General features: G+C 38.3%; 1 protein-coding gene across 2 annotated transcripts; it reads left to right on the top strand.

The window, feature by feature from the left end:
* The first annotated feature begins 2,456 nt into the window (after positions 1-2,456).
* Positions 2,457-14,149, top strand: slc26a1 (solute carrier family 26 member 1). Of its 2 annotated transcripts, none has more exons than XM_034123482.1 (8): positions 2,457-2,550; positions 7,979-8,446; positions 8,763-8,966; positions 9,126-9,372; positions 9,522-9,753; positions 11,107-11,290; positions 11,500-11,787; positions 11,871-14,149. In XM_034123482.1, the coding sequence occupies exons 2-8, from the start codon at positions 8,057-8,059 to the stop codon at positions 12,450-12,452; spliced, it is 2,127 nt and encodes a 708-aa protein (XP_033979373.1). In that variant the 5' UTR covers positions 2,457-2,550; positions 7,979-8,056; the 3' UTR covers positions 12,453-14,149. The 2 variants fall into 2 exon arrangements, with proteins under 2 accessions (XP_033979373.1, XP_033979372.1); XM_034123481.1 differs by lacking the exon at positions 2,457-2,550 and adding an exon at positions 4,107-4,231.
* Positions 14,150-17,285: the final 3,136 nt, after the last annotated feature.

Genomic DNA, 17,285 nt, shown 5'->3' with positions numbered 1-17,285 from the left:
CGTGTGTGGCTCACTGTCACAGTCATGGATCACTGGGACTCTTAAGAACAAAGCAGTCGTTAGTGTTATCAGTGTCTGGGCTTGTCTTACAATTTGACCAAACATGCTGTCTGCTGTTTGAAAGGCCTAATTAACAACTATAGAAGTGTTACACACTGTGCTACTACATAACATTTATTGTAATGCTTTTTTAGTTTTATTGCTGGTTTTTTTGCTATGGATTATTTTCCCCTGAAAAGTAAATGTCAAATGTTTTCAAAACGTGCAAAGTAATGCATTTAAATTGGCCCTATTTGTCAATGGCAAACCTTGTAGTATTTGTCATATTTTACTATATGCCTGTCATATTTTATTATATTTGATTGTACTCAGTTTCTCACCTGATTATATTTTGTATATATATTGTTAATTTGTTATAATAGTCAAAAAATAGTTTTTTTAAATAGCTGTCATATTTTTATTTCATTTTGTTTTGCCAAGTATTCTTCTTTCTGTGTCTTTGTATGCACCATACTGTACTGTATAGCAAATTCCTCCTATGTGTAAACCTACTTGGTTATAAAACCGATTCTGATTGGTTCAGTCCTCAGCTGGTTTCAGGTCTACTTAAATGTACTTGACACAGGTGCAATCAATGAGCAATCAATGCAGCTGAGCAGAAATGGGAACAGCTGCTGCTGCTCGTCAAGCTGCAATAGCGGAAAAAAAGAAAGACAAATAAGTCCTGATATAATAATAAGACTTCATTTATCGATGAAACAAAAAAACCTTGTGTTGGCTCAGAGGTTAATATTTAGCTGGTTTACAGTTACGTTTTAACTTAAACATTACTTTGAGTCATCATGGAAAGAAGTTGTGTAATCACTGCTCCTCTTCGCGGAACACTGCACATCCTTTGGGAACTCATCACTAAATTCAAACTTATTTCAAACCACTTTCTACTGTAAATGTTAAACAGCTTGTAAATCTGAGGGTAAGAAGACTTTTTACAATGAGATACCTTTTTTTTGCTAAGCTTACTCAGGCCTCCAAACTCTCTCCTTAACTTTCTAAGAGGAAATTAAAATAAGCAACAACAGGCAGTTTGTGTGCGTGACTTTTCTTGTGTTACAACTAATCTTCACAAAGCATTTACTATCCTTGAGAGACACGTTACCAAAGGGGTTAATAATAAGTGAAATAAATAAACTATTGTGCTCAGTGTTTGCTGTTTTCTTGTAAACCTTAGGAATTTGTTGGGAAGAAGAGAAGGTTAAGTGGTGTTATTGTCACAGGGTTATCAGGAAGTAACGTCCTATCTGTGTTCGGAGAAGGTCTGCCAAATTCACCTTTAAAGATTTCACACCTGATACTTATCCATATCCATATAAATCTCATCACTGGTTAATTTAAATCCCATTAATTCTCTGTCTAGCTAATTTTCGCTGCCAAATCCAGGGAAATGTCTTTCTCTTTAGGTGTTAAATGCTCCACTCGACTCACTAACTGTCGCCCAATGCGATGACTGCACGTTTGCATAGAGGGTTCACTATAGTGCCAACCCAAAATATTCAGCAGGAAGTAGTAATCCAACCCTCCAACAGCGAGGCAATATTGATAACTGATGATTTGCACACATGTAAGTTCTGTGCGACTTTACCTGCACAAACATTTGGTTGATCATTAAGATAGACATTTCATATTTTCATACAGACCATAACTAGTTGAAGGTTAGATTGTACTGTATCTATGATAAAACACACCCTTTATTCTAGAAAATTGTTAATTTGATGGTGAATTGTTGTATAAACCAAGCCAGTAATAAAAGTTAAAAGTTAAAAACAGGAAGAAGCTTACAAAAAAATAGGAAAAATGCCACCTTGAAAACAAAGCAGCTTGCAAACGATGCTGATACTAAAATCATGGCAACCAAAAGTTACGACACTTCCTGTTTTCGGTGAATTGAGGGAATTCTTTTCTGATGCTTGCTCCTGTATTCAAACACTACACCTTAAAGAATGGTGGTTCATTCAGCTACGAGTGTGACTACAAACTATGTTCACCCCGTCATGGAGCTCAATATTATTGTAATTTCATGATATTTCTTGATCATTATAATGATAAAGACTATCACCAGAATAACTCTTTAAAGAATTTGAGATAGTAAAGTGTCATGTGACTCTGGTTATCCTGCTGATATGGTGCATAACAATATAAATGCATGGCAGAAATTGTATTTTTAAGACATTTTAAAGGTACCATCAACTAAGGCATTGGGAATCCAAATACACACACACACACAGCAGGAGTTTAGTCACCATGGTAACCACCCCTCTTCCCTCCCTCCATCTATTCTCCTCCCTCCCCTCCCCCTCTGCTCGGCTGCAATCCGCAGCTGAGACGGGGGGTTTGCTGCTCCCATCATGCTTTGCAAAAGGAAACAGGAAGCAGACAGTGAGCAGCAGAGTGCACGGCGATGTAGAAGAAAACAGACTGATGGTGGAGGCAGAGGCACCACTCAGGGAGGGATGGCTGATGTTGCCCCCTGTTTGCTCCTCTGCTCCTCTCTGGGTGAGTCTTTATTGAACAGAAAATCAAATATAAAAGCTCCACAAATCCAGCTAGACTGGGGATAAAGCATGTACAGTAAAGCTAACATGCAGTCAGATGATGCTGCCGGTTGATTTAAAGAGGCAGTGCCGTAATCCCCTCAAACTGTGAGGGGTCAACTAAGGTGACAAGACGTGCGGAAACTCCTAACATGATCCGGTTGTTTGGTTTTGTCCCCGTTTTGTATGTTGGAAGTAATATTCCAGTCTTGCTGTGCATGGATATGGTCATGGGAACACCACACACCAAAAAGCAGCCCTTCTCTCTGGTGATATTTCTGTACTGTTACATATGTAATTCAAATCTTAACCGTGACTAACTGTGTAAGAAGAAGTCTACCATGTGTTCACCCTGACAATGATGCCATTGAGTCCAGAATATAATAGACACACTCACACACTTGCACTCTCACACACAGACTCACATGTGTCTCAGTGACAGTGGATGTAGTTCTGATTATAGAGACAATAGATACATTTACAGCATTAAGGATGAACCATATACCCCCTATCATTGTGTTTTGGTAAGCTTTTAACCAAAAAGTAATCACTACTGAGTTAGCAGCAGCGATCTCAGCCATTGAACTCCATGTGTCCATGTATCCTTTATTCCAAATGATACAGAATTTCCCGTAATGGTCAAGTAATTGTGTGCAAATGCAAGAAATGTAACTCTGGTTTTGAGTAACTCTCAAACTACTTCCACAGAAAAGAATCAATGAAACTAAACAAGTATAACAGGAATATTATATATATATAGTATGTTTAATCATAAACTGGAATTAAATGTGTTTCAAAGACGTGATATTTAGCTCAATAACAAAAGGGGTTTTACGTTTAGCCCTCGTTGGTTGATAGTGAGAATATCAAACAACTTTCTAAATGATTAAACATTAGGTGTTTTTTATGTTTTATTAATTACAGTACATGTTCTCTTTAGAAAAGACCAGATACTAAATGGTATTTGTATTAGTGCACAGCTAAAGCGTTACATGTAGTTCAGAATAATTCAATGACAGTGTTTTGATTAAACCTGGAAGGTACAAATCATTGGTAGTCACATTGTTTAACACACTAATGCCCAATCTGTGTGTATTTACTAGGGGGTGTACATTTAGGTTTTTTCTGGCACAGTTCACACAGATAACAGGGTCACTTCTTTGGCTAGTGCACCTCAGGCACAGTTTATCTTCTGTTTGCTGTGTAATCAACTCTGTCCACAGGATGTGTTTAAACAGTATAACAAACTAAACTCATTTTCACTTTGACTATGCCTATTTGCCCAGGCTTACTGCAGGGGCACATAAAGCAATGATCGAGTAAAAAATTGACTGGATTAAACATCTAACCCTCCTCTACACAAACACACAAATGCTTTCTATTGGTTCAAGAGTGGACAAGCCCAACCCACTGTTGGTGACCAAGCCAATAGGGGGCCAGAGTGAGGGGGAGCAAAGGGCTGCTCTTATCTCTCCATTTATCCAGCAGATATAACCCTTCACAACTACTTCTGTCCGACATCAGAGACATATTAAGAGAGGAGGAGAGGGAGATATAATAGGAAGAAGTTGAGGCAATCAACACAGAGCTGATTTAAACACATCAGAGATTTAAGGTTTGTCTCAGTGGCAGCTACTCTACAGGTGAGTGTCTTATACTGACTGATAATGTGTGTCCAAGAAATGACAAAGCTAGTAGTTATTCCTCCTGGTGAAAATCTTAAAATATGATTTGGGTTTAATTGGAGATTATTTGTGTTCTTTTGAGCACATTTGTAATGATCTGCTGGTGAAATTATGTCTACAGCACATAGAGGATACACATGCACGTGGTTTAGTAGGTAGTTTAGATCCTTTTTAGCCAGCAGTGCTATTAACATTCTTCCATGCAGTATTTTGAGCATATCTACAATCCTTAATTATCCAAGTATTGTATTAACTACTTTTGGATGTGTACGGATTAGCAGATATTTTACAATTCTGTTGTTATGTTCCTATCAGGAGGATTTTCCATTTAAGTTTGAATGGATTTCAGTTTGTGAGAGAGAATTCTGAAAAATAAAAGAGGTTCTTTATAGAGCATTACCAAACTGCCGAGGTGTTGGTTGCCTCTTTTTCCAGCCTTCAGAGTAGCATTTTTTTATTTGTACTTTGTGTTTTCAATAGAAATCTTATTCAAGTAGTAATCACTGCTTACTTTGTGATTTGTCTTTAATGTCAAACCTATTAAAAGCTGCTAGCTTGGCAAACTCAGTTAAACTTGAAGGCTTTGTATTATAATTTGCATTTCTCCAAACCTGTTCTCTAAATCAACATCCGTCAGAGCACTGTTTGACATCGGCTCTTGTTGACCCTTTTCAAGTTGAATACTGTAGGAACTACCGGCTTCCATGGTTACGTCATATTGAATCTTTATTGTTGTGTTTCACAATTCACAAAACTAGGGACAATAGTCCTCCTGGCTTCAGTAGTTTAGCACTTTTTGAAGACTCAGCAATTAAGGCTCAGAATGACGTTCAAGGTTTTTAAAATACATGATATTTTACACAATCGTACTCTTAGATTTTTGTTATCTGAACATGGCAATAATAAATAAAAATGCATGCCAATACTGTTGTTCGTTGCAGTAGATTGAAAAGTTGATATTGCAGACCTCATATGACCGGTTGTACATTTATAAAATGTGTTCATTTGAGGAATCATGTGTATGCTTTCCTTTACAGAAAGTTGCAGTTTCTTTCGCCCCTTTGGACTTCTAACATGCCTTGATTACAAAGATTTTAACTATACATGAAAAGCACAGGGAGGAAGCTTTCAGGTCATTTACAAGCAGTGTTGGGGGGCTTTTATCACATGACTAAAGGCGACAAACATTGATTGGAAACAGTTCACAGAAACCGTTTAAATAGTATCTTTACAGCACAGTGTAGGGTTGACGCTGAAGTAAATTTGGTATCAAAAGGTCCTCAGTGTGACTCCCGTCATGCTCAGCAGTTAATCAGGCCTGTGTGTTTCTCTTCTTAAAAGAAACCTTGTTGGAGATATCTTTGGTCTTTTTTTGTTATGTTCTTTTACTTTAAGTGTACCTAAGAGCTACACAGGCTCATCATTTATCTCCCGTACCTTTTATCTTTTAAAATGTCAGTATGGATTTATGAGACCAACATTAAAACACGCTGGCCTCTTTATTTTTGATTTGAGCTTGATTTCCATGCAAAGTAAACAATCATTGTCCTTAAAACTACCTAGAAACAGTGAGTAAAAAAAACAAGAATAGACAGAAAACAGCAAGATGATTCTTAAATCTGGTGAATTTAACTGCAACACATCTGATGTACTGTAGGCACCCATGAAAAAGACGTTCCTCTATTCTTTATCCCACTGACATATCAGTCTGAGCGAGCCGTGCCACAGGAAGTCGCGGCACATACCAGTGTTGCGATGATGACTGAGGCTGATAGCCCATCATTTAGAAAGCTTCATGGTTTCCGTGACATGGTAATCTTTCTCGAGGCGCAGCTGTTACTGTAACAGCTAACCTTGTGAGACAGGCCTCCTATAATCCATCACCCACTGGTATTATACACGAGTGCCATACACATGTTGAACATTTGCTTACATTGGATGAAGTGTAAGTTACATAGGCAGTGTCAGTTGTGTTTTTTTTAAATCATTTTACCAGTTTCATGGTATAATTATCTGTAGAAACTTGCTGAAACAGGACTTCCCCTAACAGTTAAACTCTGTTACAAGTGTAGAATACATTACTGCTTTAAATCTATCTATCTAAAGCTATCATGAACAGAAAAGAAAGAAATTGGTAAGAAATAAACAGTTCTTTAAGATCTTACATCAATAAATGTTGACAGCTATGGAGCTTTCTCTCTTTGCAGCCCACTGACTCTTGTACATGTAATAGTTAATAGCAGAGCACAGTGGCCTCCTGCAGTTTCAAAATAACAAGACGAAGCGACAAGCTGTGCTCGAAAATACCTTACTGTCTGCACTTGTGCACCACTAAAATGTCACATACTTATTTGCAATTGCTGACAACATTTGCTAGTTTTTCGGATTGGAACCCATTATATACTTGAGAGATTTGAGTTGCGCATGTCAGTTATGTTGTTTGTAGAAAATGTGAGCCAATCCTGTAGAAGTTTGGATTATTCTTTGGTTAAGGTGTAAACTTTGACCTGCTGGTGACATTACAGGAAATGTCAGGGGATAATCAAAGTAATTAGGATTCATCCACTCGGCACCAACGTCAGTAGAATTCATCCTCTGGGGACCATTAATGTCTGTACCACATTTTAGGGCAATGGAGATTTGTATTTAATAAGGATCACCCAAATTGATCCCAAAGTTGACAGTGGTCAAGGCTCTCTTGCTTTCTATACATACATTTTCTTAATTTGACCATCGCTCTGACATAGTGTAATAGTCCTTGCATAACCTATACCAACCATATCAGACACAAGATTAAAAGTATTGATAACGATTGAGGAGTGCTGCGCTGGTATCAGCATAGTGAAACGTAAAAACATAAAAGCAGTTCAGGTGAAAGTGGCATAGATATGGATTAAAGCAGACAGAATACCAACACTACTTGGTTACCTAATTTTTACTTTTTACTTACTTGAATGTGCAATATGACTTGTCACTGTCACAGGCTCCTACCTATTTTCTACTGGGGCACTGTAATACGTTACTCTAAAACTTTGTATAAAACTTTGTATATTGAGCTATTGTATATTGCATACTTTTATTAAGATGTATAGTATTATCTGTATTGTAATTTTGGAGCAACCTGGCAAGAAAGAATTTCCTTTGGGATTAATAAAATTCTATCTAATCTCTAATCTAACAAATCATATACTTGCAGTATTGATGACTGAGATACACTTTTTCCTATGATTGTCTCATTGGATGTCTCAGTTACTGACTAACCTGGGCTCTGGGAAAGGGAAGTCATTAAAACCGGGTCCACTGTAAAACCGTTACCCTTACCATGAAATGTGCTGTTTCGTCATGAAATGTTTTCTGTAACTTTTTATTGATGTTTAACAGGACAGGTGTCTTTGGAAATAGTTTTAGTTGTCCATAGGGTTTGGAACATGAAAGACTTTCCCATTAAACACTTAATCAGTCATCCAGATTGACCATTCACTCAAAGGGCTGATAGAGAAGATTAAAAGATAATGAACCAACAAAAAATATGCAAGTAGCACTGCCCCTACAGGGTAAAGTTAATGTCTAGATGCCTCCGTATTCAACTATATTGTGAACAGGAAGACAAAGTATTATATCTATTGACTGAAGTAATCTCCACTGATAATCACCGTTTCCTTTTCCCTGTCTGTCCTGCATATCTTCCTCCCTTCTTTTTCCTAGATCGTGCAGGAGCACAGCTGACCCCATTATCCAATTCCCCTCCCTTTCGCCTTCTGCCCCTTCTTCCCACCCAAGACCATGGAGGAGGTCACCAAGGTCCCGCCACCCGTCCTGGAACGTCAGGTTCGCCAGCGACAGACCACAGTTTCAGTCCTCAAATCCAAGCTGAAACATGGTGTGACCTGCTCCGTACCAAAAGTTCGATCCACCCTCACCGGATTCTTCCCTGTTGTTCGCTGGCTGCCTAAATACAAGCTCAAAGAGTACGTCTTGGGCGATTTGATGTCCGGGGTCATCGTTGGAATCATCTTGGTACCACAGGCCATCGCCTACTGCTTGCTGGCAGGAGTGCCGCCCATCTATGGTTTATACACCTCTTTTTACGCCAACATCATCTACTTCCTCATGGGGACGTCTAGACATGTCTCTGTGGGGATCTTCAGCCTCATGAGCCTCATGGTTGGACAGGTAATGGATCACACAATTTAGGTCTTTAATGGAATGGTGATTAATATTTTTTCTATTTCTTAACCACCAAGGTCTTTGGTTCACTTTATCTGATTGTATCAAGAGGGTTACGGCTAAATCTTGATTTCTAATTTTCATGAATTTTGGTGGATTGATGTTGAATGGGCCAAGAAAGAGCAAATCTAAATGAATTGGCACTTCCAATACCTGTCACTGGGAAGAGGTCCCTTGAGAAATCATTGATCACATAATGCTACTGAGGAAGGTTTAATTAAGAGTTTTATTAACAAATGTCCGTTTCATTTCTTGCCTGAAGGTGGTAAATAAGGAGATGTTCCTGGCAGGATTTGACCTCAATGAAGACTCCAAAGCTTCTGGCCTGGTGTTAAATGCCTCCCTCGGCTCTAATCTGACAATTGGTTCACCTCACAGTGTGGAGCTAATGGGTGTGCCGTGTGGGAAGGAGTGTTACTCCATCTCCATCGCTGCTGCCCTAACATTCATGGTTGGCGTCTATCAGGTAATGGATGCAGGGGCAATTATTGACTTCTTGTAAATCTATGGAATGGATGGATGGTTTCTCTTTTTGTCTTTACAATGTTCGCCAATCCATCTTTTCATCATTATCTCCCTCTTTTTTCTTCTTCCTCTCCTCTTCTTGTTCTAATCTCCTCACCAGCTCCTTATGGCCGTGTTTCGGCTAGGCTTCGTCTCCGTTTACCTTTCGTCTCCCATGCTTGATGGTTTTGCTACGGGAGCCTCTTTCACCATCCTCACCGTACAGGCTAAATACCTGTTGGGCATAAAGATCCCCCGTCACCAAGGCTACGGCACAGTTGTCGTCACCTGGTTCAACATCTTTGCCAACATTCATAACACCAATCTGTGTGACCTCATCACTAGTGCAATCTGTATCTCTATATTAGGTATATTTTATACATTTCCCATCAGATTCTTAGTTATAAACTGCCTCGTGGGCTGTAATGATACTACAATACCTGGGGACATTTTTTAAAGCCTAAAAAGCTCATTCTTAATTTTCTTTAACAAAGAATAACTAATTTTTTTATTTTAGTGGCAGGAAAGGAGATCCAGGAGCGCTACAAGGATCGTCTGAAGATCCCTTTCCCGACTGAGCTGATCATAGTGGCAGGAGCTACGCTGGCTAGTCATTTTGGGGATCTGAACAGCAAATATGGCTCCAGTGTTTCAGGTCACATCCCCACAGGGTTCATTCCTCCTGAGGTGCCCAGCTTTACTCTGATGCCACGGTTGGCACTGGATGCCATTCCTCTTGCAGTCATTAGGTAATGTCCAACACATTCAACAACATGTTTGCTTCTACAGTACATGCGTCTCTTATCTGTGTTGTAACACATGCAATTTCGTAGCTGGATTATCTTCTGGCAGGGACACCTCATTTTCTATTTGCACCAAAATAACCACACAGCTATTGACATTTCCTCCACTATATTTTTTGTCCTGTGACTCTTTAATTAGCGTTTCAGTATGTCAACAATTTATTTAGTTTAAAAGAGGTTTGAGAAAGTATGCCGTAAATTCATGGTCTAAAACGGTCTTAACCTGTTAAGCCCTGAGCCTGCTTTTCAGGTTTCAGGCTCGAAAATGACATTCTCAGAACAAATGACTATATTTTCACTTCTAAAAGGGGTAAATTAATAATCTTTTTTCTGAAAGCAATTATAAACCTGTGAGTTGGATGTAGAAAAGTCAGAATCAATATAGATGTTTTTATTTTAAAGTAAATTCAGATTGAAGAAATAAAAAAAATGTAAATGATAGTTTCCGTCCAAAAAGAAAACCATTACTTATAGTGAAAACCACCCTTGAATGATGAGATAGACAAAAAGCTTTAGGAATCCAAACTATAACATATAATAAGTACCCTGTATCAAGATTGATGCAAAACAACCTTGACCTTTTTAAGAGAGGTTTAGCAAAAGAAAACCCACCTCTGGGGTCATTTGGGTGTATTTGCCATATCTCTGGAACCCATCGGTTGATTTTGATGATTGACACTAGAATCGAGAGGGAGTTCCTAAATCCATCTAAACATTACTATTGGTGAATGAGAGTGATGCACAGCCAGCATGCCCAAAACCGGAAGCTGGGTTACAGCTCTCATACACTCTATATGAAAACTCAGTTTATTGACAAAAATATGATGATGGATTATCAGTAATCATTTCAAAGTGACACAGAGACATTGGATTAACTGTCAGAAGCGTTTTAAGCGATTTAATGCCATTAAACACAACTTTTGATCAGAAAACAGCAACGGTAAGTATTTGCCGTTTTGTCCCCGTAAAGCTAAGTTGTTGTCTTTGCTTGCTTTCGCTGCCGATGAAGTATAAAATATTTCTACCGTGAGTTATGTGCTAAGTGCGTTAGCACTCTTTCGCTTAATGCTAATTCAGAGGCTCGGCGTTAGACTTGTGTTTTGTTTCGGTAAAAATGGTTCATATCGCCAGGTAGCTGAGTTTCTTCCCGTTAAGTGGGTATGACACATTCATAGTTTGTTAAATGTTAAGAAGCCCTCAGACGCTGTTTCTTGCAAGATGGTGGGGCTCCCGGGCTTAACGTGCTTATCAGGGCAACTCAATGTCAATGTATAAACAAACTTTCATTTTATCTTGTAGTTTTGCCTTCACGGTGTCACTGTCCGAGATGTTTGCTAAGAAGAACGGATATACAGTCCGTCCCAACCAGGAGATGCTGGCCATCAGCTTTTGCAACATCATCCCTTCCTTTTTCCACTGCTTCACCACTAGTGCTGCATTGGCAAAAACTATGGTGAAGGACTCAACAGGCTGCCAAACACAGGTGAATAATATACTTTGGAAAATGGTTTGTCCTTTTTGGAGTTGATGGCAAGTTCTGGCTTTCCTTGCCTGAAGAAATAGTTTCATAAAAAATCACTGAAGTTTGTCCCGAGTTGTAGAATCCCGGCAGAAGCTAAATATAGTAGTATTGTATCTGTTAATGTTAACTCTCTCTCGCTAAAACATCTCATGTTTCTGCTCCTCACTCAGATATCCAGTCTGATTAGCGCCCTGGTCGTCCTTCTTGTCCTCCTCTTCTTCGCGCCTTACTTCTACGCTCTCCAGAAGTGCGTTCTTGCCTGTATCATCATTGTTAGCCTTCGGGGGGCACTGAGGAAGTTTAAGGATGTCCCGGCAAAGTTGCGTGCGAGCCGAGATGACGGTATTGTTTGGCTGGTCGCCATGTTCGCCACGACTCTGATCAGTGTGGAGATTGGTCTTGTGGTCGGGGTAGTGTTTTCTATGATCTGCATAATCTATAAGACCCAGAACCCCAAGGTGAGTAATGGACCTGATGATAATAATTACAAACACTGGCCTTGTAATTTCATAATCTCATTTATTCTGATGTCCGGTATCAGGTCTCTCTCCTTGGCAAGGCCAGTGACGTCGATCTTTACGAAGATGTGGAAGAGTACAAGAACCTCATGCCACCACCCCGGGTTCAGATCTTTCGCTTCCAGGCTCCTCTGTATTACGCCAACAAGGACTCATTCCTGAGATCGCTCTACAAAGCTGTCGGAGTTGAACCTTTCCTGGAGCTGACCAAGAGGAGAAAGGAAGAGAAGAAGGCTAAAGAGATGTCTTCGAAGCAGATAAAGGCGAATGGAGATAAAAGCAATGGTGAAGTTGTCATTGGACTTGTCGAAAGAGAACTGGATTTCCACACGATAGTTTTAGACTGCTCCGTCATCCCGTTCATAGACTCCACAGGCATGGCCACTTTTGAAGGGCTGGTCAAGGAATATGGAGAGATAAGGGTGAACGTGCTCCTCGCAAATTGTAACACCTCAGTCATTGATCTCCTACAGAAGGGACAATTCTTTGGGAAAAATGACAAAGACATGAGCAGTCGGTTGTTTCATACAGTTCACGCTGCAGTTCTTCATGCAAAAGATTCATACGCAGCAGCAGAGAGCAGGTCTGAAGACTCTGGGGTGTAGAGAAGGTCGAAGGAGAGGCAATTTTGGTATGCTATCTTGTCCTCTAAAACAATTCTGCATTAGGTTGCTTTGAGGCAGCCTTTTACAAGTTTAGTCCAAGAAAACATGGAGGTACCAAGAAAATCCAGGCAGGGATTGCAAGACAACTGCAAACCAGGCTTTGTGGCATCCAGCACATTTTCGTTTTTTCAGTACAGGAGATGCAAATGGTACAGGGTCCAACATAGTCATAGAATAACTAGAATAACTAACAGGTTAGTTGCTATTAAGTTCCTAATTAAAAACTGGGTATGTCATTGTTATGACCTGGCTCAAAAGGCCACAACAAAGAGGAGACACACCATATCAACGGTTAGAAAAAGATGTTTATTAAAGCAAGTGATTCAAATGAGCCAAATTAATCAAGTGCAAAGCAAGTAAAGCATGAGGTGTGAACGTCAGTAGTGTCAGTAATGTAACTGCAGGGTGAGGATTGCATGAACATGTATGTGTGAGGGTGTTGAGGTGCACAAAGTAAAACAACTGAAATAACTAATAACATACTCAACCGAACCGGGTGCCTGTAGGAGAAAGCAGAGGGAAGACAGAGAGGAGCAGATGCTTTTAAATAGCTGCAGGGCACCAGACCCAGGTGCCCTGAGTTACTGCAATCAAGGCAATCAAGACCGCACAGCCACACCCTATCTAGATTAACCCACAGGGACATCACAGTCATATAACACTGTCAAGAACAGCGTTCTTTGCAATGAAAGCAGTTTTTACTTTTTATATCACTACAAGACTTTGGCTGGAGTCCAAAATGGCTCCAATCCAGAGTCAAGAGTTCAGACGTGAAGCTCCATCCACTATCAGCTGTATTTCCTAAAGTGCCAACTATCACATTGGACCTCAATATAATATCTTAAAGGTCAGTTAAACTCTTCCTGACTTGAAGCTGAAACACTTTTTTCGTGGCAGGAATAGAAGCTTTTCTTATCTTAGTGAATCAGGAGGACTGAGTACTTTGTTATCATACCTGGGATCATTAGAACATACATGTACTCTTGCCCTGATCACCAAACAATGATTTGTTACAACGTTTTCTACATCTGTTCTCGTAAAAATAAAAAACTCCAACGCATTTGTGATGTCTTTTCAGGTGCTGTATGGAAAAGAAAGTCATTTATTTGTATTTTGTATTTCTGATGGCAGCTAACAATGCCATACAATGATCACTAGTAAGAGGGGATTGCTGCTTGCCACCACTAGTTTATTTAATTAAATGTTTTATTACTTGCAAAATAAGCAAACACTGTGTCTCTATTAAATCATGTCTTATGTCTTTCATCCTGTTGCCGCCAAGTACAAACGTAAGGTAAAATAATAACACGGTTTACTACCTTTTAGAATACATCAAAAAAGTATGTAGTTTTCTTTTAAGATTAACATGTCTGTGTTAAATGTTGATGAACTGCCATTTTAATAAAATGTAGACCTATATGTACATTTAGAAGATGATCATGTTGTATTTTCATACACTTGTTTGCCATCAAACCTTTTTTTAGTGTATTAATTTCACTTCGATAGTGATTGAATCATGTTTTAGGGGAAGTCTGCTTGACCTTCATTATTGACAGTGTTGACATTCAACAACCATATATGAGTACTGCCTTAATGTTCAATACTTGAATTAAACCGACTAGTTTTTAGGAAAGATATTGTGTCTGTGAGTGTGTTATTGGCATGAGTAAACGTTGTGTTGCTTCAGCTCTAAGGATTGTTTTAGCCTCTTTCAGCTTGTGTTTTGGTTTTAAGACCAAAAACGTTAAAGTATTATTTTTAAGTAAATTTTGAAAGATTCATTCACAATCTATCATTTAATAATACTGTGGTTAGTATGGATAATCCACAGACCTCAATGTAATCAGTTTATATGGTTATTTTTACAGTGACACTAAGAATAAAAAAAACAATAAATGACAGAAACTGAAAACAATGTAAAAGACACAAACGATCTAATAGTCTAGCAGGAAGGGCCCTCAGATTTTGAGATACCCCTACCCGAGGTAGAACAAAACACAACAATGATTTTTCTTATCTTTAGGGTCTCCCATTAATGAAATTGATTGTTGTCAAATTTTATTTTGGGGGAAAAAATGTTTTTTTGGTTGTTCTTTAGAACTACCCCAATCCCTGAAAAAGAGCCAAATTAGACGCGTTATGGGAAAGGTGACCAAAAAGCCCATAACTTGAGAATGAACACTCTTTTCCTCTTCAGATTTGCTGAGGTACTGTATGAACCAGGTGGCTGTCCTACATCACCAAATAGTCAGACAATTATTTAACTAAAAAAAAAAAATAGTGGCTTTTTGGTCACCTTTCCCATATTCGGCCTGGTCTAATTTGGCTCTTTTTCATCATCATAATATAGCTAGCTTGTACTTGATTTTACTGGGTTTACCAGAACATTCGATTTGAGAAGAAAAAAAAAGTATTGCGTTAAACTGGTTAGTAGCTGTGCAGCTAGTATATTTCTTTACCCTTATACTTTGGTTTCAAACAGTTTTTTCATTTTTTTATGCAGTAGTGAAATGAACCATAGATTATATGGCAGCAATGACACGTGCATGACCTTACTTTTACCTTTATTTTAACTTATTTAATCATTGACATCCTGGTAAAGACAGACAGCTGACTCTTAGTATTCTCAAGGTTAATAAATAAAATATATACCTGAATGTGTAACTATGCTATAGATAATTACATATACTGTATATATGTACGTTTTTCTGCTTTCGAGACAGAGAGCCGCATGAAATGCTGTTAGTGCTATCATTCAGAATGACTTTGACTGTAGCAATATATTATGTAAGTAGTTGAAAGTATAATAATTATGTTAGCAAATAATAGCCATCTGCATATTACCTCACAGACTAATGGATAGCTGTGTGGAGCCTGACACAGCAGCACAGTGTTTACTGCTAAAGCTGCTCAGGTTAACTGAATCATCACATATCAAATAACGGTGAACTTTTATTTGGAAGACTTTACATTTATTTTTACAAATAGATATATAACCTTATAGTCTAGCAGCAAGTCCTCAAAAAAGGCTTTAGTTTTCGAGATACCCCTAGCCGAGGTAGAACAAATGACAACAATGATTTTTCTTATCTTTAGGGTTTTTTTTGGTTGTTCTTTAGAACTACCCCAATCCCTGAAAAAGAGCCAAATTAGACCAGGCCGAATATGGGAAAGGTGACCAATTGTCTGACTACAGTATTTGGTGATGTAGGACAGCCACCTGGTTCATACCTCAGCAAATCTGAAGAGGAAAAGAGTGTTCATTCTCAAGTTATGGGCTTTTTGGTCACCTTTCCCATATCGGGTCTAATTTGGCTCTTTTTCAGGGATTGGGGTAGTTCTAAAGAACAACCAAAAAAACATTTTTTCCGCCAAAATAAAATTTGACAACAATCAATTTCATTAATGAGAGACCCTAAAGATAAGAAAAATCATTGTTGTCATTTGTTCTACCTCGGGTAGGGGTATCTCAAAAACTAAAGCCTTTTTTGAGGACTTGCTGCTAGACTATAAGGTTATATATCTATTTGTAAAAATATAAAATATATTGCCATTATTTTCAAGATTTTAAATAAATGTAAAGTCTTCCAAATAAAAGTTCACCGTTACTTGATATGTGATGATTCAGTTAACCTGAGCAGCTTTAGCAGTAAACACTGTGCTGCTGTGTCAGGCTCCACACAGCTATCCATTAGTCCGTGATGGCTATTATTTGCAGATGGCTATTAGATGCAGATGGCTATGATTTGCTAACATAATTATTATACTTTCAACTACTTACATAATATATTGCTACAGTCAAAGTCATTCTGAATGATAGCACTAACAGCATTTCATGCGGCTCTCTGTCTCGAAAGCAGAAAAACGTACATATATACAGTATATGTAATTATCTATAGCATAGTTACACATTCAGGTATATATTTTATTTATTAACCTTGAGAATACTAAGAGTCAGCTGTCTGTCTTTACCAGGATGTCAATGATTAAATAAGTTAAAATAAAGGTAAAAGTAAGGTCATGCACGTGTCATTGCTGCCATATAATCTATGGTTCATTTCACTACTGCATAAAAAAATGAAAAAACGGTTTGAACCCAAAGTATAAGGGTAAAGAAATATACTAGCTGCACAGCTACTAACCAGTTTAACGCAATACATTTTTTTTCTTCTCAAATCGAATGTTCTGGTAAACCCAGTAAAATCAAGTACAAGCTAGCTATATTATGATGATGAAAAAGAGCCAAATTAGACCAGGCCGAATATGGGAAAGGTGACCAAAAAGCCACTATTTTTTTTTTTTTAGTTAAATAATTGTCTGACTATTTGGTGATGTAGGACAGCCACCTGGTTCATACAGTACCTCAGCAAATCTGAAGAGGAAAAGAGTGATCATTCTCAAGTTATGGGCTTTTTGGTCACCTTTCCCATAACGGGTCTAATTTGGCTCTTTTTCAGGGATTGGGGTAGTTCTAAAGAACAACCAAAAAAACATTTTTTCCCCCAAAATAAAATTTGACAACAATCAATTTCATTAATGGGAGACCCTAAAGATAAGAAAAATCATTGTTGTCATTTGTTCTACCTCGAGTAGGGGTATCTCAAAAACTAAAGCCTTTTTTGAGGACTTGCTGCTAGACTATAAGGTTATATATCTATTTGTAAAAATATAAAAGATATTGCCATTATTTTCAAGATTTTAAATAAATGTAAAGTCTTCCAAATAAAAGTTCACCGTTACTTGATATGTGATGATTCAGTTAACCTGAGCAGC

This window comes from Trematomus bernacchii, unplaced genomic scaffold (genome assembly GCF_902827165.1).
Source record: "Trematomus bernacchii unplaced genomic scaffold, fTreBer1.1, whole genome shotgun sequence".
NCBI classification, from domain to species: domain Eukaryota; kingdom Metazoa; phylum Chordata; class Actinopteri; order Perciformes; family Nototheniidae; genus Trematomus; species Trematomus bernacchii.
The sequence above is the reverse complement of the archived record's forward strand: the minus strand, read 5'-3'. Positions and strand labels throughout refer to the sequence as shown.